This window comes from Anas acuta, chromosome 15 (genome assembly GCF_963932015.1).
Source record: "Anas acuta chromosome 15, bAnaAcu1.1, whole genome shotgun sequence".
Classification (NCBI taxonomy): Eukaryota; Metazoa; Chordata; class Aves; order Anseriformes; family Anatidae; genus Anas; species Anas acuta.
Genome location: NC_088993.1, coordinates 7,853,641 through 7,879,106, shown reverse-complemented (window position 1 = coordinate 7,879,106; position 25,466 = coordinate 7,853,641). Strand labels below are relative to the sequence as shown.

At 40.4% G+C, this 25,466-nt stretch overlaps 1 protein-coding gene and 1 long non-coding RNA gene across 4 annotated transcripts in view; one reads left to right on the top strand and one right to left on the bottom strand.

Moving 5' to 3' along the window:
• Positions 1–22,825, bottom strand: part of LOC137864732 (uncharacterized) — a 41,713-nt gene extending 18,888 nt beyond the window's left edge. The window contains exons 1-3 of the long non-coding RNA XR_011101608.1: positions 22,350–22,825; positions 15,041–15,211; positions 8,749–8,908 (exon numbers count right to left, since the gene is read on the bottom strand). This is a non-coding gene — a long non-coding RNA (uncharacterized lncRNA). The remainder of the gene's footprint in view (positions 1–8,748; positions 8,909–15,040; positions 15,212–22,349) is intronic.
• Positions 1–25,466, top strand: part of GSG1L (GSG1 like) — a 62,606-nt gene that overhangs the window by 5,830 nt on the left and 31,310 nt on the right. For 2 of the 3 annotated variants that reach the window (XM_068699163.1, XM_068699161.1), the window contains exon 2: positions 15,610–15,657. The exons of the other annotated variant lie outside the window; for it this stretch is intronic. In XM_068699163.1, coding sequence (XP_068555264.1) covers positions 15,610–15,657 — 48 coding nt within the window. The remainder of the gene's footprint in view (positions 1–15,609; positions 15,658–25,466) is intronic. 3 annotated transcript variants of the gene reach the window in all.

Genomic DNA, 25,466 nt, shown 5'->3' with positions numbered 1-25,466 from the left:
TGATAGGATGTCCCACTGAAAATTCTTTACAGAACTACAGACAGCAGAGAGAATCGTAACAGTGTGGTGATAGATATAGACATGCATATACTTCCAGTGGAAAATGCCAAATATCCAAAGCATCTTCAGACTGGAAAGAAGCCACAAAGAAGAGAGCTACGATGGGGATCAACAGGAAAGGACAGAGTTAAATCTGTTTCCACTATTTGTGATCTTGAGGGTATAACAGACAAATATTCCTTCCTGAAGAGCTGCCAGCTATGGAATGTGTTACTAACAAGATTATTTGAGAGCAGCTTCCAACCAGGAAGCCCCCAGACTAGTGATGCAGTACTGACACCAGAATGGGAGTACATGGGTGGAATCACTCTAAACCTGCTCTTTTGCTCTTCCCTAAATATCTGCTACATAATGATGATACAAAGATAGTACAGCAGGTAGAAATTTTGCTTGAAACTGTGGTGAAGATTTTATCATGTAATATTTATTTTGATGGGGATAAATAGAGAGGCTGTAAAATCATTAATGAGCAGTCTTACAAGGAGGTTGTGTCAAGTAATATAAAAAGAGAAGTGATCACAGTGGAGATGAGATATATCTAGTGGTCCTCAAATTTGGTCTTGGGAAGATTCTGTTATTGCAGTGATTGTTGATATCTAGGGAAAAGAAGTAGGAACACAATTCATGTCATATAATTTCTTAAAAAAAAAAAAAAAAAAAAGGCAACGTGGATCCCACAGCAAATGAGTGGACATTAGCAAATTCAGATGTCTGTACCTAAACTGATCAACAGCATTGTTACAGTCAGTAGAGAGTAATGAGTGTTTCTCAGGGCATCTCAGTACTTACAGGAATCTTAATTTGAAGAGAACAATCCTACTTTAAATGTATTCCTTACATATACTGTGACACAAAGTCTGGAAATATTGGCATTACAGAGAGATTTATCTCCCTAACTAAAAGTGTGAGCTAGAGGGAGTGAGAATAATATTCTATCAGTATCCTGCTCTATGTCAGCAGGGTAGTAAGAATAGTATTGAACTAATTAAAATGAAAAGAAATTTAAAAGCACCAACCTCTAAGGAGTAAAATTCTGTGAGGTTGGGGGTACTTATCAGTGGTAGGCAAAAGATAAGAAACAAGCTGTGGGGCAGCATTTGACAATGAGGTGACTGCAAGCTGCAAAGTGCTGCAATATGAAGGAAAAGTGTTATCTTATGGAAGAATCAGCACCAGTGTGCATTTTGTTAACACCATAGGTAGGGTAAGAAAAAGGGAGAGTGTGAAATAGATGCACAGTGGGATTTCTAATGTAGTTAAGGAAAAGAGAATACCCTTCAAGAGAAGAAAAGAAAGAATGGTCCTCTTTAGTATAACAAATTAAAGATCAAGAGGGGATAGGATGATACCACAGATGTATACACACACACATACGCGCATGCACATATTTAATTATCAAGAAAAGAATATGAGTTAAGTAATTAGTCATTGAGAAACAAAATGAAAATCCAACAAGTGGTTCCCAAAAAGTGAGTCTCTGGAATTCACCTCCACAGGGGGCAGTGTGAGCAAAGGAAACCAATGGGCAGAAATTCATACCTTTTAAATTCACAGAAAGACCTGCATGACAAAAGAGGACTATTTCTGTCATGAGGAAGGTTGGCATGAGTACTGCTTAACTGATTTGTTGGTATCTTAAGGAGGTCTGAAAGAAGGCATCTTGGTTTGACTGCCTTTTGGCACACCATGTTTATATTATATTAAATTATATTGCATCCATATTTTGGGGTTTCCACTGGTCACTGATGGGAGCCAAGAAAAAAATAGTTGCTGGCTTGCCATGTTTTCTGGAGGGTTTTATGCCTCCTCAGAAGCATCAGAAATTGGCTACAGCTGGAGACTATGCAAAGAGGATGCTTTGCTGCTGTTCACATTTCAGCTTCTCAGAATCTAATTGTTATGGCTGTTCATGCACTGAACATAAACTGATGATCTAATTTGGGATCAGAAGAGAAATCTCCTCCAGGTTAGGTAACAGGGATGGTACTGGATTTTTGCCTTCCTTTATAACAGAGGGAGAAGGATCTGTTTCAGAAAAGCACTAGTGAGTCCCTCTTAACAAATCCTGGGTTTTTGCTTATAGAATAAGATCGTTCTGGCCATAGGAATTTAAGCTATATGAAAAGAGTCCTCACATCTGCTTGTCTTCCTCTTGTTTCTCTTCCTGTAGTACATAATAGCTGTGGTTTCTGTTGTGGTCATTGCTTTGCAACAGACCTTCAGATTTTTATAGGATGATGGGGATGTTTTGTGTCCTTGGTGTACTGGGAATTTTGGATATGAAGTCCTCCCAGTCCTGCTAGACAGACTAGCTGTATGAACATCTATCATACAATTAATGTGGAAATAAAATCCCTTCATGCTGAGACTGGTAACAGAGTAAAGTAAGGACAATGCATCATTCCTTCTCTGGTATGTTATTCTGTGTTTTATGAGCAAAAACTATGTTGCTTCCTCTTCAGATGTGTCAATACTCAACCATTTAACCAGTCTGGAAGGAGGTATCTGAGGGGCTCTCCTGGTTCCCCATAAATGGAATAAACTTAAAAGAAGTGGAAGACCAACACGTGGGTACTGTATTTCAAAGGAACGGTCAAAGGGTGGTCAAATATGACCATCTAAATAACAGACACTTAATTCAGTGCTAGTTACTGCAAAATATGAACAGATGCATTCAGGACTACAGAAATAAAAAGGAATGGAATATCAATCATCATGGAATCCTCATGGTTTTCAAATTACACCAGACTAAATCCTGATTTTAAAGTTCTCCTTATGTGGAATTAACAGAGCTAAAAATAGGTAAAATTAGGCTTACTGACATCTCACAATAGGGACTTACCAGGGAATAGGGACACTTCTATAAGGATCCTCTGTTAATCAAGTTTTGGTGTAATGTTATTCAGTATTCTTGTTGGTAATCTAAATGGTTATATAAATCTTTGCTGATCTAGCTTGCCAATGATTTAAAGACTACAGAAGACAATAAATAATGAGAAGCAGATGTTATTACTATGGAATGACATGGCCTGTAGAATAGTCACAAACAAAATACACTTTCAGGTGTTCCACCTTGCATTGGCTACATTACAGGGCATGGCTGGAGGGAAGGGCATAAACCACGCTTACAAGGTGGGAGAATGATTGGGAATCAAGGTCACTCCACCATGTTCAGACTCACTAGATTTGGAGAGACATATGTCAGTATGGGTTCTGCCATTCAAGGTCCCTTCTCCTCCAGCAATCACTTTGCCTCTTACCTACAGTCACTTGCATGTGTTTCAAGCTACAACCATAAGATTCATGTTCAAAGCAACATGCCATGCCATGATAGTAATACTCTGTTCTGATTTTGTCTTTTCTTCCATTTTTAGCACACATTAGCTTTTGATGTTTTCATTTTTTGGAGTAATCCTATCCGTGAAATGGAGTTTTCTTCTTTGCTCTTAAAGACTTTCATCTCTGCCAGCCCCGCTTACGTATTTCTGCAGCTAGGGCATGGATCCAATACAAATACTCTGGTTGGGCGTTATCTGGAGAGAAGTTCTGGTATGGTTAAAAGAGACTTCACACTGAACCACCACTAATTGGAAAGAGTGGGAGATACTCCTTTGATCTTTGCTAATCACAAGCCTGAAGGGAACTGCTAATACACTCACATGAGAAATTGTAGAAGACATGTCATGCATATATACAGTGAAGGATATATCACTGATACGTTCTGCCAAAAGCATAATTTTTGGTCTTTCAGTTTCCTGGGGACACCTTATAATCCTACAGACAACAGACCCTCTGATATCTAGTATGTTTTGGCAGATTTACATTAGTAAGGTCACTCTTGTTTTTAGAGTACTGTGTCACAAATAACAGCAGATGGGAACTGTACAAACGGTAGTTCTTTGGCCTGAGGCCCTAGCAGAGCCAGTGAGTAGGAGACCCATCTCCACTTCTGCATTAACTGGAATGACACCTTGAAAGAGATGAGTTTCTTACAGCTATTGAGACTCAAAGCAAGGTGCAGAGTTTCTGACCACAAAGCTGAACACAGAATAAGCACAGTGTGACAGATTGCAACCTGTGGGATGAACAGCAAAAACTCTCTTTTTACCATTGTGAGGTTTGAAATGCTTAATGTAAGTCAGTACTCTGCCTGATTTAATATTTTCTAGTATAAAGTCAGGTCTAATTTGACATCAGAATCATTGAAAGCCTCTCAGCACCATTGGTTTCTTGGTTCTCCCAATCACTTAGAAATCTAAACTGTTTTCCAGCTCCTCAAAGGTACTCACATCTATGTGTACGTATATGAAGGGCCACCCAATCCATCAGGTCTTACTAAGGTAATCAGATGTGTCTTGTGACTTGGATGTGTTTCAGTTAGACATGATTTGAGAGTAGCCTGTGGATACGTTTGCTTTCAGATACTGTGAAAGATTTTCACACTACTTAGAGTTCCAGTGCAGAAAACACAGTTGCCATGGCACATAGTCTGACTTAGCAAAGCCACACTGGTTCATTCCCTGCTCTGCCTGCACCACAGTTACCTACTGCTCCAGGGAAGCAAAAGGGAAACTCTGGAATGAGGATTTTGCCTCTCTAATAAGATTATTAACATTTCTTTGTGACTATGTGAATTGAGGAAAAATGCATGACCAAAATGAAAAAGTGGAAAGCTTAAAGTAATCTTCCACTGTAAAAGATAGAAACTTCTAAGAGTTCAAGTTTGCTAAAAGAATTGGAGAGAAACAAGAACTTGGAAGTTGGAAGCAAGAGAAATGTTGATGGGCAGCAGCTATGAATGACAGCCTTCAGAGTGACAGAAAACAATTATTTTCGTAGTTCAATACATATTTAACTGTAACTGTGACAATTGATTTATTTCCCAGAAGAAGATACTGTTCCAGCAAGATCAACAGAGTCAACTGTAAAACGTTGATTTTGCAGATTAAGACTTGATTCTTCATTAGGAAAAAAAAAATAAATCAATTATGTGCTTTGTCTGGTATCAGTTTAATCAAAACTGGAACATTTCACTTGTTAATTAACCTGATACAGCTTAGTTTGAATGAGCTCATTAACCTGTATTTTCTCTAATGTAGTATTTGATTTCAATGCAGTTGTGTTTCAATCCTCATCCTCTTCTAGGTTGGGGCCCCTGGAGGGTTTTATCATTTTTTAGACAAATACAATGATTTTGCTCTCAGTAGATGATGTGGAATCTCATTAGAATCACACGATTCCAGATATAGTTGGAGAGATAAAGAATTGTAAGGGCCTATTGGGGAAAAAAAGGGGACCTTGTCATTCATAGGCTGGGAGCCAATATTTCTAAAAGGGAATGCTGTTTAAATTAAATTTAATCATTTAACGGAACTGTACTTTTGAACTCATGAAATTTTACGCAGAGTAAGTGAATACAGACAGCTTTTTCTTTTCTTTTTTTCCAAGATGAAAAGCAGAGTTATAATAGAGATCCTCTTTTCAGTCAGAACTACCACATTTCTTCTAAGTTACATTGCTTACCTAGAATATTTTAAAGCAGTGCAGTTGGAAGACATACCAGCTAGGATTTTTCAGAGTTAGTTTTTATTTTTCTGCCCTGGATATTAATGAGGCATTTATCACTGGCTCAGACAGGAAAGAATTCAGGAACATAGGATCAATAAATACGATACAGGACATCAACTTCTGGACCTTGCTATTGCAACAGTTGTTATGAACTTAGAATATTGTCTTAAAGCCTATGCTTTCCATGTGTTTTCTGCCCTCTTCCTGATTTCCAGCCCAAACCACCAGCTTGGTCTGTACAAATCCAGCCATTGTGATGCAGTGTGGTGTCCTGAAGACAGAGAAACTGTTCCAGGTGAGGGTGAGAAATCTGAATTCTCCAGCTACAGAGTGGGAAAGGAGTGAACAAGCCATACATTTTAGGCAACGGGTGGAAGAAACGGTAGAATTCACCTTGGTCTCAGGAAGACTCAAAGTCAGCATTAACATTGGTCTTGGAAGTACATCTGTGTGCTGTAGTTTAGACCCAATCTATGTGCACCTCAACCTGCCTTTCCAGCTGTCCTATTTAGCTCTGCAATTACTCTCTAGTGACTACCACTTCCCCATAAAAGGATGTCAGCCTGCACCCACTTAGGAAGTTGCAGCTAGGTGCATCTGACCTGTTGCAATGCAGTTTCATTGTCAATGACAAGATGTGCATAGCATAAAGGGAAAAGTAGCTCATGGCCCTGAAACTGATATCCTGTGCAGTCCTGACAGCTCCATGGGGCTCTGTCTTAATTTTCTGGCAGGTTTGAATTCTGGGGATTTGCAATAGCCACTTCTCTTTCTTAGCTTTTGCTTTCAAATTATTGTTCAGGCTAGGGATGTGCAGATGCCCGAGGAAGGTATGAGGAGGCAGCATTTGCTTCCAATACAGTCCAAAGCAGCTTAGCAATCTGAAGTGTGTGTGACACACTGAAGTAAGAGTCTTCAGTGGAGAAGGTAAGGGAGCAGCTCTGCTAGGTCCAAGTACTGTGGACAGGGAGCTGCCTGGGAGACTGGCCTGCCAGTGCCACTGTATGGCCCTGTGTCTGCACAGGAGGGTTTAGTGGTGCTTTTAGTGACTTATTTGAGGTGCCAGGACAGGCAGGTGACCCCTTCATCACTTCTTGGCAGCGTCCTGCAGTGCCTATTTCCCATCCCTGCAGCATTCTCACTCTTTACCAGTTCATTTACCCTCTCCAAAATGCAACACTGCCAAAAAATGCCTCATACTTCTTTTTTCCTGAAATGATTTGATTTTTCAGACATGAGACCATTTTAATGACAAGCGTGTGCCATAAGCTTGGGAGGGTGGGAAGCCCTGGGCTTCTGACCATGTTATGTGCAGGAGAAGAAGTACTATGTAAGAAGTATGGGCCTCAGTGACACTGCAAGTGAGATAGTGGGATCATCATTCCCATGGCCTGACACTCACTCTGAGAGATATACTTCTTCCCATACACTGCTTCCTAGGAATGCACAGAAACCCAAAGCCAAGCTTTCTTCAGACAAAACCACAGAAGAGCTGGAAAACATTTGACTTCTGTGCTGCAGGTGCTTGCACAGCTGTGGAGCCATGAAATGGGATGAGTTTCAGCGAGCCTGTCTGAGGAAACGTTATGTGTGTTCCTGGTAATGGAAGCTGAACCTGGGGGACTTCCAGACCCAGGGGATTTCTCCTTTCTTGCCTGTTTGCTGCTCCTTTCCTTTGTAGTTCAGGCTGTGTAGGTACTCAAGATGCAGGTGGACATGTGCATACAGAGAGACGTGTGTGACTCTTACATGGCTGGCCATACAGAGATGTGCCTTTACAGCACCCACAGGAACATCAACAGCACTCCCATCAGGTAGCTCTCACCTCTTCCTCCTCTCTGACTGAGCAGGTTCCAAGATCACTAGTGAAGCAGTACCCACTCCTTTCCTCTGTAGATGCACAAGCACATCACACTCACGGTCCCTCAAATATTATCATGGGCTGTAGGGCTATGATCTGTACCAAGAACTCAGGGCTGTTAACCCAGCCACCAGCTGGGAGTGTGGGTCTTTCCAGATATGTCTCCTCCTCCTCTCTGTTTAGTTCAGTTTGAAAATCCCTAGTAAATTACAAATGCACACACATGCATGTATGCAGGATTAAGTTACATTAATCAACTAGGGAAAAACACAGACAAAAGTCAGTATTTCCAGTTGCTGGTACCTATAGGCCACTACGACCTATGCCCCATTCTCAGGAAGCCCAGCAGAGATGCAACTGAACTTGTGCAGAGCCAGCATGCTTAGGAAGGAATGCATTTGCCAGGGCTTGCACAGATGACATCATAGGTGATATTTCTACCTCACCCTTGGGAAGCCATGGAAGAAGCTGGTACCACAGGTGTGCTTCAGTTCAGCTGTTCAGTCCTCTCTCCTCAGCTTCCAACAGCTCCCTGATGCTGTTGAGCTCCAGAGAGCTTCATATACATGGCATGGCAGACAGTGTTCAAGCCAGGTCACACCTCTTCTTTCTACTTAAGTTAGTTATGTACAGGAGAGATCACTCCTTGGCTCTCTCCTCTGTCAGAGTCACTGAGACAACTGGGTGAGGGCAGGTCTATCAAGAGGAGGAATCTTAGACACTGTTCTTGTTGCATCCCTAAATGCTCCCTTTTCTGTATTCTCTAAAGACTCTCCCAGAGCCTGGTTATGTGAAGATGCATCTGGAAAAGGGCAGCACAGCAGGATAAACTCTGCCAAGTCTAAAATTAAGCTAAAGAGGGCTTAAGAGATCAGTTATACAAGATATCCAAAAATAACTTAGAATAAATCCTAAGAGGAACAGTGAAAGCACTACTGATAACTTCAGTTCTCGGTGAAATGTATGTCTGCACACTCAAGTACAAATGAGCTCTGAGAACAACACCAGTGAAAATGGAGGAGGGGTTCCTGTGCTCCAGTGACAGGTGGAACAAAAGGAAGTGTTCTTCATCGGGAGCTGTTTGTGTAGTTCTCAGCACAAATTTTAGCACTAAGCCCAGCACAATCTGGAAGACAGCAGTTAAGCATGAGGCAACCTTGCTCTCCTTGTCCTGCAGACTACATTTAGAGGAAAACACAATTGTACCACCAGCTTCCTCAGTACCCAGAGATACCAAAAATGCTTTGCCATTATCTTACCATGTATCTAAAAGGCATCATGTGTCTCCAGCTCTCAGAGTGTTCTATTTTCTTTCTGTAGTAGGAAATGCCATTCCCCTTTGGCTGTCTTGGGCAAAGTTGCTGGAGAGTTGGGTAGCTGTTAAAGGTTTCCAGTAATAGGGCTTCAGATTCACTGCAGCTGGGGAGACATGACTCAGTAAAGTCAGGTTCAGATAAAATTGAGATTAAAATAATAGCTTACATCTGAAAAGAAATAAACAAACAAACAAACAAAAACAACAACAAAAAAATGCAGGTCCGTATGTATAGCATGAAAAATCCTGCTTAATCTGCTTATATCATGTTCAAATTTAAAGGTCATTCTCCTTATATTACTTTGCTTTGATGTCAATACATTCCTGACAGACATTGTGTCCTATGATGTAGTCTCTGGATGAAAATGATTCCTACTTACAGCACAGTATCTTTTATAGTCCACCTACTTGTCTGGACTTCTTGGTCAGGGGCCTAAAGTTCACTAGGTGTGAAAAGAAATTGAGGGAGCTGGGCTTATTCATGTCCCTACAAGTATAGGAAGTATTGCTACAAAGATGCCAGAGCAGCTAGAGAAGTTCAGGTTGGACATTAAGGAGCACTTCTCTAGAAGGATGGTGCAGCCCTGGGACCACAGCCTAGGAGAACCTCCATCCTTGGAGCCACTAGAGATGAGGTATCTTCATTGCTGAGGTATTTCAACATTTGGCTGGGCAAAGTCACAGGCAACCTGATCAGGTGTTCACAACACTCCTACTCTGAACACAAAGCTGGACAAGAGACCTGCAGGGTCCTGTCAACACAGTGCTACTGGGCTGTTAGGATTTCTGTGATCCACCAAGTATCTTTTAGTCTGTCTGTTCCAAAACTTACTCTTCTGACATTCCTTCTGCTCAGGTGTGGACAGCCCAGTCTCCTGGGAAATAGAGATTTCACTTTGATAAGCTGTGTTTCCTTTTCTTGACTGTTCTCTTAACACCTGGATTGACAGAGTCCTTCCCTCTGCCCTGGTGATACTGAAATGTTTCTTTCAGGGTCACGTGAACCTTTTATTTTATAGTAATTTACACATAGACAAAGACTACAGATTATGTACACAGCACATTTAAGCATATTTAGCACAGGTTTACAGCAGCAAAAAGTAAATAAAAGTAGCAGTATTAGCATTATAATAACAGATAACTATTTCATCACAGTTATCATTTGAATAATTTCTTATATGTCAGTCCTGCTGACAAAGACATCAGAAGAATTAACATTTTATAGTGGTTTATTTGTATAGTTGCTACTCAGAAAAAAAAAAATTGCACACTAACTTCAACATCACTACAGCATTTCACTTCTTATTCTTTTTTAATGGCTCACATTTCCTAAATTAGTCATTTGTCTGTGCAACTAAAAGTGTCAAAAAGTAATAAAAACTTTAGCTGTCTTTGCATCAATTGAAGTCTTAAATGGCAGAATGGATTCTTCTCCATTACCTCCAGCAGGCATGCCCTGCTTTGATTCCTTGAGGCAGGGCAGACAGGGTATGGGGCAACTTGTAATATATTGAAAGAAAAACATTCATTGGATGGATGCATCTAAGCAGAGGATTTATTTTATAATTTCTGTGATTGCCTGAAGAAGAAAAAGAAAGGTCAAAACATCCATCTTTAAGATACATTACCTTCTCAGAAGCAATATGCTTCTCAAGAGTTCCTGCAGAAACTGAGGTAGAGTCCTACACAGAGAAACTGTAATTTACAATGACAAACGGATAGAACAGCCACAAGGCAGAGGGAGTGACGTGGGGCTGTGTGGTGGTCATGGCAATGAATTTGTCTGCTTTTTTAACAATGGGTTTTAAAAGGTCTGAAAATACTATGCAGTTTTTTAGCTTGCTTTGTGCTTCATGTTTTGTCTGTCATAGTCACGGTGTCATATCTAAATTAGGGCCTGATTCATGCCTTCTGGAAAACTGGGGTGAGTGAGGCTTAGACATCTGGAGTAAAGTAGTCAGAGTTAGACAAATGCCTTTGTTTGGTCCCCCCCAGAAAGATGATGTCTATCTCTCCAGTGAACTAGTACTAAATGTCAGGTTCTTGTGGAAAATGACTTCTTTGCTTTCTGCTGTAGCATCAAGTGCCCAGCTGGTGTTCCAAGCTGATTCTCAAAGTCTTTAATGATAACCTTTCCAAAATAATCATCTGACAGCATGAATCCAGTATTCTCTACAAGCGGGACCAGAATGATTTTTGTTCTGCTTAGCTTGTTCCCTGAGAACATGCTTCCATGGGTTGGCTTATAAAATAAAGTCAACCATTCTCTGCTCATTCACATTCTTCCTTGCATGAGGAGTACAGTGTTTGGGGCACTGAGAAAGTGCAGCCAGAATTGGAATGTTATGCCTTGTACAAGAAAGCCAACTGAATGCCTCCTTAAGGGCCCTCAAGTTGGTCCCTCAGGTTTGTTGCAATCAAATCCATTAACATTCTTTGAAGTGAAGTACAGAAAAGTTGTCCAAAAAGTTGTCCAAATGAACTAAAATTTTGAAGAACTTTCTCTATCCTTGAGCCATTACATAGGATTTCGGCAAGAGTTAGATTAAACAAGACCTCATTCCTCACTTTTCACTCTCAAACCACAGAAGTTACCTCTGTCCCAATGACATCCCCACCAGGAATATAATTAATACACTGTCTTTGCCTTTGGAGTCTCTCTTGCCTTGTATGCTCAGGTCGTGTTCAAGTAACGCCACCGTCCTCTCTAAAACATGTACAGATGCCAGCCAGTCAGCCATCCCTAACTTTCAGCTGTGTCTTGGTTGGAACTATCCAGGATTGCTGTAATTGTAAGTTTTCATATTCTTCTGTAGCTCATGCACATGTTGCTGCGACATCCTCCCCACCCACAAACTCCACTGCATGTCCCTCTCAGCTCATACCAATTAGCAGAAGCTTCTCAGTTTTGTTTGTTGTCAGCTCCCTTTTGATTCCACATCTGTGTCTACCTTTTGCTTCATTGATTCCATGAAAAATTTCATCCTCAATGTGTGATTTACCCACTGCTCCTCTGCAGATTAGTCCCTTTCCATGTTTACCTTGACCATTTTCTCAACAACCAGGATGCTTATAGCAAAATTCTGAGGGCAGAAAAACAACTTGTTATTCACTTTCCAGTTTCTCTCTGTCTATCTTTCACATGCACTACAGAGGATTAAACTAAATTCCTTCCTGAAAGCTTCACATATAGCTGAATACCTTTCACCTCCTTCTCTCTTTTGTCCTCTGGCTTGCAAGCTGCCCCAGGCTCCTTCTGCATTAAAAAAATAAATGTTTTCCATTCTGCAGGCACTATGAAAACCATAGATGGTAACAATTTAATGATATGTCTATTTAGATTTCCTTCTACTCCAAGCTTAAGATAGGTTAATAAAAATAATTTGCAAATCTTTTATAGAAACAAATCAGGAAAGTCTCCTTGAGACTCCAGAGAATGTAGTCCAAGACCTCCTGTTAAGCCAAGTCCTTCCAAGGAAAATTTTTCTGTAATCCACAGTCAAGAGTCATTTATTATGATATAGAGGAGTTCTTCATTCTGGTGAAGGCTAGTGGACAGCAAAAGTCTTTTGCAATCTCTAAAATACTTGCCGCTGGTTTCTCAGAAGATACGCTGTACTAGCCAAAAGCATGCCTCATCTTCCATCATCTATAGAATTCACTCCCTAAAGTTTCTTGCATCTTCAGGTTTTTTTCCAAAGACTGTCACATTTAATTTTTTTCCTAAGAAACTACCAACACATTAAAACCTGTCAGAAAATTTAGATTTTTTTTTTTTTTTTTTTTTAACTCAAGACACGGCTGGCATAGGCAAACTGGTCCAACAAGAAGACACCAAGTCACCTGGAACATGAAGTTTTCAAGACACACAGTTAAGGTTTCCTGAGCCAAGGACTTAGATTACATTTGGACTATTAAGAGTCATCCTATCTAAGGCAAGGATAGCAATGTACTCAGAAGAATAGATGCATGCTAGATGTAACTCAATGTACGCTGGAATACATCTGGGCTAATTGACCTTCAGTAAGACTTCGTTGGCTCTGCTGCCACCCCATCATTATTACCCAGAGGAGTGTTGGTGCCAGCTGCCTGTTATTGCTACTTGCAGGTGGTGCTGCCAACCAGGTACACTTTTGCATGGACCATTATGCTCCCTGTTTTAAAGTGGTCCATTGCATTTTGTTGTTGTTGTGAGATACTGGAGTTGAGTATTATCAGGAGCAATCAGCGTTTAAGTCTGAGAATAGCTTCTTGAAACAGAAGTAGCTTCACCCAAGCTGGGGAGCTCTGATGCAGCTGCTGGCCTGAGACATTTGGGTGTTGCAGGAAATGTTCTGCACTGGATAATGGAGAGTCAAACCTCCATTTAAGGTACTGAAAATTCCCTCATGCTACCTAGGACATGACAATTTGGGACCTCTGCATTACAAAGATGTTTTAGTCTAGCCTTGGGAGCTGCTGTTCTTTGCAAATGATGGTTTTCATCACATTTTCCTTTCTTAGATAAAACCTGTTGAAGGGAAACTAAGTAATTCCCATAAATATCAATGTTTGTCTTCTACAAAATGTAGCAGAGTGGATAACAATCAGACACTTGGGATGAGTGACAAGAAAAAGGAGCTCGTGTTTCCCATTTTCTGTTTTTTAACTATGCAGGTTGGAAGAACTCTGAGGTTTAGGTAATTAATGAAAGGACAAAGTGAGAAAGGTTCATTCTTCTGTTTCAAATAACTTACTGAAATCTTTAGTAACCTTATTCTCATGACACCACTGAACTGGTTTGTCATGATTTCATTTTTTAAATTTTGCTTTCCTAGGAGGCTTATCCATTCTCACCTTTGGATCTACCCTAGTCTTCCTTCCCCTTCTCTCAATTTTTCTTGCACTGAGTCTTTTGAGGATCAACTGCATCCTTATCCTAGCTTAAGAAACAAAGCTCCTTCTTTCCTCTCTGTACTGATGACTCAGACACCCATCCATACTCTGAACCCTTCTCCCACCCAATCTGCAGCTCCCTGTCATCTCCTTGTGGCCATGCAGTGAACAGAAGGAAGAACGAGGTAGCTCTAAACTGTCAGAGATCTCTTTTTCTAGTCACTGAGAAAAACTTACCATTCTTTTCACTCACCCCTATGGCATAGGCAGGAAGTTGATTTTTGGCTGTTCTCATTACTCAATGTCCCTAATTCCTGCACTTCCTGCAGATTTATTTCTTTAGGGTAATTGTCCCTGCTCTGTAGCCATCAGAATTACAAGAAAAAGATGGGAAAATCACTTTCTGAGTTTGCAACCCCTAACATGTCACTTATCTGCTACTTCTCATTATTCTTCTGTCCTCTTATCCTTTCTTTATTTTTCTCTGCTAAAGTGCCTACCAAGATCTAATCAACAGCAGCCTACCTGAGTTGTTACATAAGCTGTTACCCTTGTGCTCAATCATCTTGCTGTACACTCATTCTGTCCCCAATATCCTCTTGTTTTATGCCTTTTCTTCCTTGTGCACTGTGGGATTGACAGGGTGGCTGCACAGTACACCACCACTATTAATGTTATTAAGGACAGTTGCAAGCACAAAAGGGCCCTGATCGCTGGTGCAGTTATTGCATGTCTATGCCTGTCTCTGACAAGATGGAGGAAAAATTTAGAGTAATTAGCATTCTCTCTCCTATCTTCAAGTCCTTCAGCTACTTTTTCTTACTCTTCAGGCAAATTTCCTGCAATTTAGGCAAATCCAAATTCTGTAATTACCATACATGTTGCATGAACGAGTGTAGCAGTGTGCTGCTGAATGAGCTTTGGTGGGATCACTGGAATGAGCATCCTGACCAGTTTGCTCCTAGACAGGGCTGCCATTCGCTGCCAGGGGCTTGCCAGCAGGACGTGCTGGGGAAGGTGGACACATGCTTCTGTAGCACACGTTGGTCTCCTCGCGCACTTTGGCAGTATATCGAGGTAAGGCAGCCAATATTCTAGGGCAGACCTGGCAAGTCCTCACTGCGCTACTCCTTTTCCCTGTTTTGCATGAGTTTTTTAGTTCCCTTGTACATGATAAGTACTTTCAGGGAGTGGCAAGAAAGGGAAATGCTTTGGTTTTTTTTGGTTTGGTTTGGATTGGATTTATTTTCTTCTGTGTATTGTTTTCATAGCAGGTGTTTACTTTTTCCCTTTTTCTATGTATTTCCTATCAGTATTACAACTGTACTTTAGGGTTGTGGGGGCAGCTTGCCAGCACTTACCAGAATTCTGCAGTCAGAAGTATTTTCGTCACACTGGCATATAAACATGCTGTGAGCAAATCTGTCAGAGTAGCTCGAGAGGGACACTGAGAACTGAGACATCTGTGCGCGTGGCAGTGCTTCCTGTCTCCAGGAGTTTTGGCCATCCTCTGGTGAGGTACAGACATTGCACTGAAGATGAAAAGAAAGGGAGCAAACATATTGGTGAATTAGGCCTTTGTCCTCCCAGTGCTACCCCACCACAGTGCCTCTCCATCTAGAGTTCAGAACTGTTTTAGCCCTTAGCAAAGAGCATCACAGACCCAACAAGGACCTAATCATGTGAGAGGAATTTTTTCTTTGCTAATTTTATTTTGTACTCCTGACCAAGGAACTGTGAATATGGCCTTGTGAGGATAATGTGTTTTGTCCAGGATGGAGGCCCAGTGAATGTCTGCTCTGTGTGTGAGACAATGTAGTGGTCCTGTAGAGTCTCAGGTGGGAGTGATGGCAGAAACAGCAGTCAGAAAGAGGAAGCAGAGCAAAAACAATCAAATTATGTCTCCTAAAATAATCCTTTTCTTTTAAAGGTGAAAAATGTCGAAGTTTTATTGACCTTGCTCCGGCTTCTGAAAAAGGTAAGACAATATGGTCAAGGCTTCTTCCCATTTTACAAATTGCATCAGTACTGTTTCTTGTCATACTTCAGTGCCAGGGGAAACATTACTTCCTAAGTACACAGGAACTTACATGTCATCCAGATTAGATGCAGTCAAGGGTTTAAGACAGATATTTACTTAGTTTATGCAGACCTGTCGTTTCTCTGACGCATTTTTTCTTCATTTAGCTGTTTTTTTTTTTCTTTTTTTTCAAATAAATGAAGATTTATATTGTAATAAAGACATCTACCTACTTCTTGTACCAATGAAGGTCACAATACATAGTTTCCTTAGGCCATGAAGACATTTATAGTCAGAAAACTGCAGTCACATTTATTTTCAGATACCAAATGACACTTTGCGAGAGGAGATCATGTATCTGCTTGTTTATTTGACCTACCCTCAAAAAAAGAAAAAAAAAAGGCAACTGTACAGAAAGGACAGGCTGCAAAGCTTTTCTTTACCTCATAATAGAGGTGAAAATTCTCTACAGCAATTTAAGCCATATTTCCTAAAAGTGTTTATCAGCAAAATAATAATAATAACAAATGAGTAGAGTTCAATTAACCAACAAATTGGGCAGCTGAGCACCCAGTTCTGCATCCTGCTTCCTGCTCAAGACAGAGCACTCTGCCCATAATTGAACAGGTGCACAAGCCCTGTACTGTCCTTCACACTGATAATGAGATTCTGGAGAATCCAAGGGGCAGGTGAAAACTCATGTCTGTATGAAGAAATGACACAACTTGTTAGATCACTTGAGACGATCAGAAAACCTTTTGTGCATATGGTATGTTCATCAGGTTTGACAGAGGCAGAAAGCGGCGTAAAGAAAAATTGTTCTTAGTCTAAATTACTGATCAGCTGGACAACTTGAAAGAGAAGGGTAATTACTATTAATAGCGGGGTATTTCAGTGAGAGAAATAGTAACAGTCTCTGTGAAGTTTCTTGTAAGTATACTTGAATATATTATACAGATAATGGAAACCCAATTCTGGGTTTACTACCATTAATGGACTGTGAGCTAAATCTTACACACAGCAATGGGACCTTGGGCATAACAAGTCACATGAAACCACTAGCTCAATGTTAAGTATTGGTCAGAAAGCAACTGTCTTTTAGGAATCATTAAGAAAGGGCTGAGAACAGAGCAGAGAATATCCCATCATATGATTACTGTACACATTCAAGAATTGCTCTCTATATAAAATATAGCGTAGTATTTTGTCCTTTTTAGTCCAGTTCACAGAATGGCAGCAAGAATACTCAGAGTTCTAGAAGGTTCTGTACAAGAAGGAGACTAAGAGTCTTCATCCTGAAGGAGAGAAATGTAAAAGGAGACAGAATGAGCATTTATAAAGACATAAGAGGAACGGAAAAGGCAACAAGACCTAGTGTACATTGCATGACACTGTCAGGAGACAGACTCAAAACATGCACGAAGTGTCTGTTATAAAGGCAGTGGGATGGTTTTGTGCTTTATCCATTTTTCTGTGCAAGTTCATTATGGTTCATAATGCTGGGTTGCGTCACCCACACACTTTCCAAAACAGCACTTAGTACTGTAAGTATTTTTTGGTGTTGCTAAACACTGTCAGCATTTTTTTTTCAGTAGCGCTTTTAGAGTTGCTGCATGGTGTCAGTGTATATTTCTAGACTATTCTATTTTTCCTTTTTGAAGAAGTTAAGTTCATTTGGTATAGTTCTAGTGAAGAAAATTATTTCTATTTTTGAAGTCTATCCATGCAGTTGTATGGCATATTCACAGAAAGAGGGGAATGCTCAGCTGGAGATACAAAATACTGACTACCTGACTTACAAGCAGAAACAGGATAAATTCTGCAATTGTAGACTAAATTGACTCTGAAACATAGTCAATCTGAATTCTTCACCATCAGTCTTGTACTGTCCAGAGATCCTTTCATAACATGAAAATTGTGTCAATGATGCCCAACTTATCATAGAATCATAGAATCATTAAGGCTAGAAAAGACCTCCAAGATCATCTGGTCCAACCATCCCCCTACCACCAATGCCACCCACTAAACCATGTCCCTAAGCACCACATCCAACTTTTCCTTAAACACCCCCAGGGACAGTGACTCCTGAACCTTCCTGGACAACCCGTTTCCAATGCCTAACCACTCTTTCTGAGAAGAAATTTCTCCTGATTTCCAACCTAAACCTCCCCTGGCGCATTCTGTCTTGTCCTATCTCTAGTTATGTGTGAGAAGAGGCCAACACCTTCCAGGTAGTTGGAGAGAGCAATAAGGTGTCCCCTGAGCCTCCTCTTCTCCAGACTAAACAGTCCCAGTTCCCTTAGCTGCTCCTGACAGGATTTGTGTTCCAGGGCCTTCAGCAGCTTCGTAGCCCTTCTCTGTATATGGCTGCAGGGCCTCAATGTCCTTCTTGTACTGAAGGGCCCAAAACTGAACACAGCACTTGAGATACAGCCTCACCAGAGCAGAGTACAGGGGGATGATCACCTCCCTGGTCCTGCCGGCTACACTATTCCTGATACAAGTCAGGATGCCATTGGCCTTGGCCACCTGGGCACACTGCTGGCTTACATTTATGTTCAGCTGAGCACTGACCAACACCCCCAGTTCCTTTTCCTCTGCACAGCTTTCTAGCCACTCTCCCCCAAGCCTGTAGTGTTGTATGTTTTTTTTGTGACAAAAGTGCAGGACCCAGCACTTAACCATGTTGAGCATCATCCCACTGGCCACATCCACCATCCATCTAACCTGTCCGGGTCCCTCTGCAGGGCCTTCCTGCTCTCCAGCAGAAACATCACTGCAGTATTCTTTAACTTCCTGACTTACTCTGTTCTTTTCTAATTAGAAACAACTTCCTAATTCTTTAATTTCTTCATCCTCTCACTCAGCATTGATGTTACTAAGCATCCCCTATGCTGTAATACCCTTTTGAAAGAGATCAAAGAAATCAACACTTGAACCTGTATTTCTCAAATAAATCAATGAATGTATTGAGACCAGATGATTCCAGAGGGCTGACTTCTCCACTCCAAAGTGAATCCTATTTAGAAAAGGTGGTAGCACTATGTAGCTGGCAAACTGTGTGCTCAGCAGCTGGCAAGGGGCAGGAGACAGATTTCCCCCACTTTTGGAGCAATGAGAAACCAGTGAACACCTCCACATTCTTGTGACGTTGATAGGGCATGCAGACTGGTCAGAAGCTTGTTAGCTATTCACTAACACCCGATGCTGGAACAGATACTTGATTCCTCTTCCAAGTAAATGAGATATTGATAACGTACAGCAAATACGTAAAAACTGAGGGCCTTTTTCTGAGGTAAGTTATACTCACATATTTTGGTTTCCACAGACCATTGCATAACTGGAATTTTTTAGACTAAACTTATCTTTACAATAAGACTTCAGCTTATTCCTGTAAACACATTCTTGGTATAACTTACCACTTAAAAGTGGATGTTCAAGGTTTTAATTGTCTAAAATGTCTCTATTCATGCATGCGCTATTACTGCAACTGGGCACTTAGCTTCCCAAAGTTTTCTTTTCAGTTGGTTTTCCCTGGTCCAAATAAGACCTCTATCTAACCAACTTTTATGCTAAATGCAGGTTGTTGAAGCCTGTCAAAATACTTCCAAGCACATCATCTTCCACTTTTAAGGCATGCTGGAAAGAAGTCTATGAACAAACTTAGCCTGGTTTTGTAACCAGTCTCTTCTAGAGTCCATCACCAATTAACAGCAAGTCAGTATAAAACCGCTTCATAATATTTAAAACCTTCTTAGCAGAGGAAACTTAATCTATCTCTAGTGTAGCTGGATACCATATTTCTGAACAGCTATTATAGCCTTTGCATATATTGCACCAGTGCCATCTACTAAAAAGAGGCAAACCTGAGCAGCAAAATTTGGGGCAAACAGACCCACGGAATGGTATAAATAATCATTTGCAACCCACGCTAGGAGAGCTCTCCCCTACACTTAAGTCAGCTGCCAACAATCTGTCAGAACCTTCTAAGGGTAACATTGAATTTATTACCTATTGCTGTTTGTTAATGCCAAATCTGCTTAATAAAATCAGCTTGGTGATGGTAGGTAATAAATAGAAAAAACATTTTCTGTGTTCACAAATATTTTTTATGACAGTTTCCATTCAGTAATGATAAAGGATGGTAGGGTGGTAACCAAGGATGGTTACTTTGGCCAGGATTCTTAATGGGCAATCACTGAACAGTTATTGTTGGGTCCCATGCTCTGTGCTATTTTCTAATTTTCATTACAGATGTGAGTAGCAAGGGAGCACGTATTTCCAAAAGGAGTTGGAAGGAAACTGCTACCTGATCTTTAAGTTCTGAATTGCTCCTGAATTGCTCCACAAAATGTGATCAAAGTTTTGCTCCTGCTGAGTATTTTTATGTCCAAAGAAGAAAAGTAACCTGTTTAGTGAAGGACATTTATGTGTTAGAATGGAAAATGCATGCAGTTTTTAGCTCCTTGGTCCATTTTTAAATATACCTTCCAACCTTTCTTCTCCCTTTGGGCTGTTCAAAACAAAGCTTGCTAACACAGCTTTCTGTCAAGCTCCCTGATGTAGTGCCCATCCAGAACACTGTGGCTGCTACACATTCCATCACAATTTTCCTTCTCTCATCAGCCCTTTTGGGTGCACCTTCTAGCTCCCATCACTTCAAATCTGTGCCTGAGAGAAATTCCAAGAGGACATGGAGGATACAATAAAAAGGAAGAAAGCAAGGCCAAATACTATGCCTGGGAACAGCAACACCACAGTATAAAGCAAAAGGTAGCAATATGTCCCACCAAATGATCTGACAAATGACACCACATGTAAAGGCCTGTTCCTCCCCTTGCACAGAACTGTGTGGAGATCTGAATTCCCTCATTCTTCCCTAAATGTATAAATGTCAGCTGTGAGATCAGGAGAACGAAGAGTCATAACTGGCTAGACTCCCTATCCAAGTGAGGACTGGGATATATACAGAGGAAGTTACTTGGAGACGGCATCTGTGCTGAAATAACTTTGCTAGGGAAGAGGGAGGGCTTGCAGGGAATGTGGTGCCTCTGAGGGTTTTCGGGATGGTGCTCCGTGTGGCCATGACTCATGTGCATTCCAAACACCTGGAGTGCCTGCACCGTGTGCTGAAATGTGGTGTCTGGCCTGAGGAGTACAGACTCACTGGGAAGCTGCATCAGGAACAGGCTAAAAGGTTGTTGTTGGCTCAAAGTTTAGAGATGGTTGCACCAACACAGGAGAGGATTCACATAGGATTCACAGGACAAGATCCCTACAGGTATGGTACAATCTCAGCTAGTACTCTGTAATTCCTCACCTGCTTCAATTGTCATATCTATGGAGTAATACCACCCAAAAAATAACAAAGTAAGAGGTCATGAGCAACTGCCCATACAGCATTGCTTTCTACTTATTCACAGGGTAATTCACATGCATAAAATAAACAATACTTTTCAGACACCATGAAAATTGAGGCAAGGTGAAATCTGACAGACAGAAAATGTTCATTGCTAGTGAGTATTTAACACTCAGAATTGTTACAGAAGACTTTTTAAATTATAGAGTGCACTGTCAAAGATAGAAGGTGCCTTCTGTGTGTCCTCTATACAGATCATGATAATGCATCCTGTAGAGATGAAAAAATAAAAGTTCTGTATTGACTAAAAAGTAGCTGGCAAAAGTAGGATGGCAAACAAATAAACAAATAAAGTCTCACCTAAACAAAGAAGAAGAGAAATCTGAGCTAAATCCATACATGTTTTTAAACCAGCACTACAATAGCGGGTAACAAGAAAGAAAACTATATGCCTGATTTTAATGGATACTGACATAATTAGTGTATCAGAAATTTGATGGGAGAAAGATAACTAGTGGGACAATAATGTAACGGCAATGATTACACTCAAACCCAAAGCAGGTATTGTGCACTAAAGTTGAATTAGAATAACAAGGTAATGTCAGTAACAAGCAACACCATCTCTACAATTGGATTCCATTCCATTCTCAGAGAAAAGGTACAGAACTATGCTAGTTATCACCCATTGGGGTGGCCAACAGTAGCAGGGTCAAACTTTGTATTAGGGATGGTATAAGGACAAGAAAGAAAATAGTAGGAGAAAATTTTAAAACTCCATACGTAGACTGAGAAAATGTCACACTAGATATGATGCAGAGCCTAAAATTTGAAGAAATGTAACGGACATGGAAAAATTAGTCAAGAAACTTCTAACTCTTTACTTATTCCTGAGGGGTGTGGGAATGTTGATTCACAATGGTTCTAGGAGATACTTTGTATCTGTGACTAACATACACAGACTCAGCATCTTTGCAGAGTGAATAAGTCAAAAAACAAACAGCAACAACAAAAAAAACCCTTGTGAATTAGGAAATGTAAGAGAAACAAGCACTAATTAAAAGAAATGAAAGGTTCAGCTAAAATCTCTCCATGGGGAACTGTACAGGGGCCGGTGCTCTTCCAAAAGTGCTTGAGAAAATGGTTGAACAGCTTATTGCTGATAATGGGCCATTCATGGCACTAAAGAAAAATGAGTAGAAAAAAAATGCAATTGCAGTGAGTGAGAGGGGAAATGGCAGATAATATTTGATGTTGATAAATGCAAAGTGGTGAACACGAAGAATAACCCTACCTTTACAAATATAGTGATGGCTTCTGAATTAGCTTTTACCCCTCAGGATAGAGTTCTTGGAGCGGTGACAGACAGTTCTGTGAAAACATCAATTTAGTGCTCTGCAGAGATTAAGATGAAAAGAAATATTAGGATCATTGTAGAAAATAAAGAACATAACAAAAAAATATCACCATGCCACCACATGTATTCATGATGTACCCACCCACGGCACTCTGAGTGCACTCCTTATCCCTCCCTTTCCAGTGCCACCTCAAAAAAGATATGATAAAATTTAAGAAGAGAGGAGAATGACAGTCAAAAATAGGAAACACTTTTTTGTATGAGAAGGAAAACACAGAACAGATTTCAGGATGGAAAACACAAAAATGAAACTCAAACCAGCCAATTAAAATTTTTTTTTCTTTTTTTCTTTTTTTTTCTTTTCCTTTGTGTGCACGTGTACTGTGTAGATGAAGAAGAAGAAAAGAGGATAGCTTTTCTATAACTGCTTCGACCACCTAGAGACCTACATCTAGTGAAAAGAAATGTAACTGGTTCTCCTGTAAGAATTGCACACTTCCCAAAACAGTCCCTATTGTCTTCTTAAATATTTCATACCCTGCTTACATTAATTTTAATATAATTTTAATAGGGTTTTATATATGTATTTATATATATATATATATACACACATATACCCACACAATCAAGTACCTGTGCACTTGTATAAGGAAAGTTATGTAGAAAAAAAGATCTTGCTAACCTTTTATTTGTGGTTTCTGACACATCTGTTGTGAATTGTAAGTTGTTTTTAAGAGCCAATTAAATATACAAAGAAGAAACCATGCTTAGGATCAGAATTTAGGTAAATTTGCATTACGAAGAAATAAGCTTGCTTTTCATGCTGGTAATTCAAAAGGCACGGAGAACATTGTTTCTCTGCTGTGGGGAATGGTAGCCACAAGTTCTGAGTATAACTCATTTCTCAGCCCAGTGCTGAGCAAGTACATTAGCAGTGCTAACTCTAGTTCTTCAAAGGAAATATTTAACCCAAAAATATTAATTAATGGACATGGGATAATCCTGATTTAGGGTGGTTGTCATGAGCTTTCCCATCATATTACTCTACTGTATTCACACTAGGATACAGAGAATGTATGCAAAAAGATATTCCACAGGTTGTTCAATGTCCTATGCAGGATTAAATTTAGAATCAAGCCCAAAGTCATGCCATCACACTAAAGAAAATTAGTTTATTTAGCTCACAGCTCAAACTCACCTTTGAAATTAAAGAAACCAGCAAAGAACTATAGCTAAACAAAACCAAAACAGCTGGCACTTCTTCTATCTCCTGAAGCAGTTTCTGCTGATTTTATTTGTCATATGGTCTTTCCTGTTCTGCAAACTATAGTCTTGTCTGTGTGCTGCTCCTTTGTATTTTTTGACTGCCTTAGTTTTACAATACCAGATAGTTTTAGGTATGCCCAATGTCTTTCAGGATTATGAAGCTTTCTTTGTTTTGGAGGGAACTCTCTTAGTTTTGTGGTCTGTTTCTCTCATCCCACATCTTTTACACTGCCTCACAAGAGGAGCAGACAGATGGTCTGATATTATGAGACTGCATTAACCAACAGATGGACTGACTGCTCAGAGCTGAGTCCCTGTGCCAGCCACAACAGCATGCTCAATGTTTATTCCTTCCACCATTTTTTATTGATCATTCCAACATTTCTGGTTTATAATTCCACTCTTGGAGCAGCAGACGTGAGCCAATGACTAAAACCATCAAAACGCAACTGAAGAGAAAGCATGAGATTTATGTGACCATTTTAAGCTTATTTTAATTCCTTTCACAAATAAGATGCATAGCATTTCACAAAATGTACCTGTTTGTATATTTTTTCCTCTCTTCTCTCTCACAGTGAATGTGGGGAGGAGAGATTAATTTGAGATCTGGGTGTTGGTTCTAACATAATGGGCATGTCCGGAAAAACAGAGCAATGACAGACAGGGTCTAGAAACATAGGGGGAAGCTAGTACAGAGTGGGAGAAATGAAGCAAACAGGATCAAAAATGCAGAGAAATTAACTCTCTACATATATAAACAGCCTATCTTAAAAATCACTAGTGTAAGAAACCCAAACCCATTAAGTCTACGGAACACTCACCATAAAAGCAAGACCTATTACATGAACATTGAAACAGCTGTCACTGTACCAGTAGCATTATGCTATTAGTTCTAGAATTGAATATTAAAGAGAGAACTAGATTTCCCCTGTTGTGGCAGACCACGGTGGGTGCCATGAACCAGGGTGCCATCTCAGTCAGGTCTGATAATCTCAAAGAACACATCACTCTGTTCCACTGTTTCTAGCACATAATTGTTTGTTGTATGAAGTGTGAAGAAGGAAAAAACTCAAAGCCTCCACCTCCTCCATCAGATTTTCTCAGACAGATCAAGGCTGAGTTGATGGAGGAGTGACTATGTCTCATCGTAGCTCAGCTGGACTCCTGACTATCAGAGCAGATGTTTAACACTGAATTATGAGGAACCTGGCAAGTGTAAACCTTTTCAAGATCTCTTTGGCTCTCTGTACCATGGTCCAGTCTTGTAACTCGCCCAGGGACAGCATGGCACGGTGTGACAGTTCAAATGAGGCTGTTTTAGTCAGACCCTTGAATACAACAAAAAGAAGGGCAGTTCTGTTATTAGAATGGCTGGTAAGCAGTAACTACATCTCATCTTCAGCAAGGAGCACAGGCTGAAGTAGTAGGTGTTTCCAAGGAGGATAAAATCCCATTGAGATATTGTCAACGTACATTTACCACAATTAGGAAGATGATTTTCTGTTGGAAAGGGCCCACAGGAATGACTCTGGACTATCGGTCCTTGGGCATTGCTCAAGGAATGCCAGGGTGATCAGGAGACAGTGTCACATAGCTTGGCAGGTAACACATTTCCAAGCCACTAGTCAAAATGCAAGACTAACATTTTCATGCACACAGTTCCTGCCTGTACTGCATATAATATAGTTAACATGACTCAGCAAACTCCTTCAGGAATAGCAGTATGATCTTCCCAGAAGAGATTTTTTACAAGCAAACAGCTCATGTTTATGGATTAAAACTGCTTTG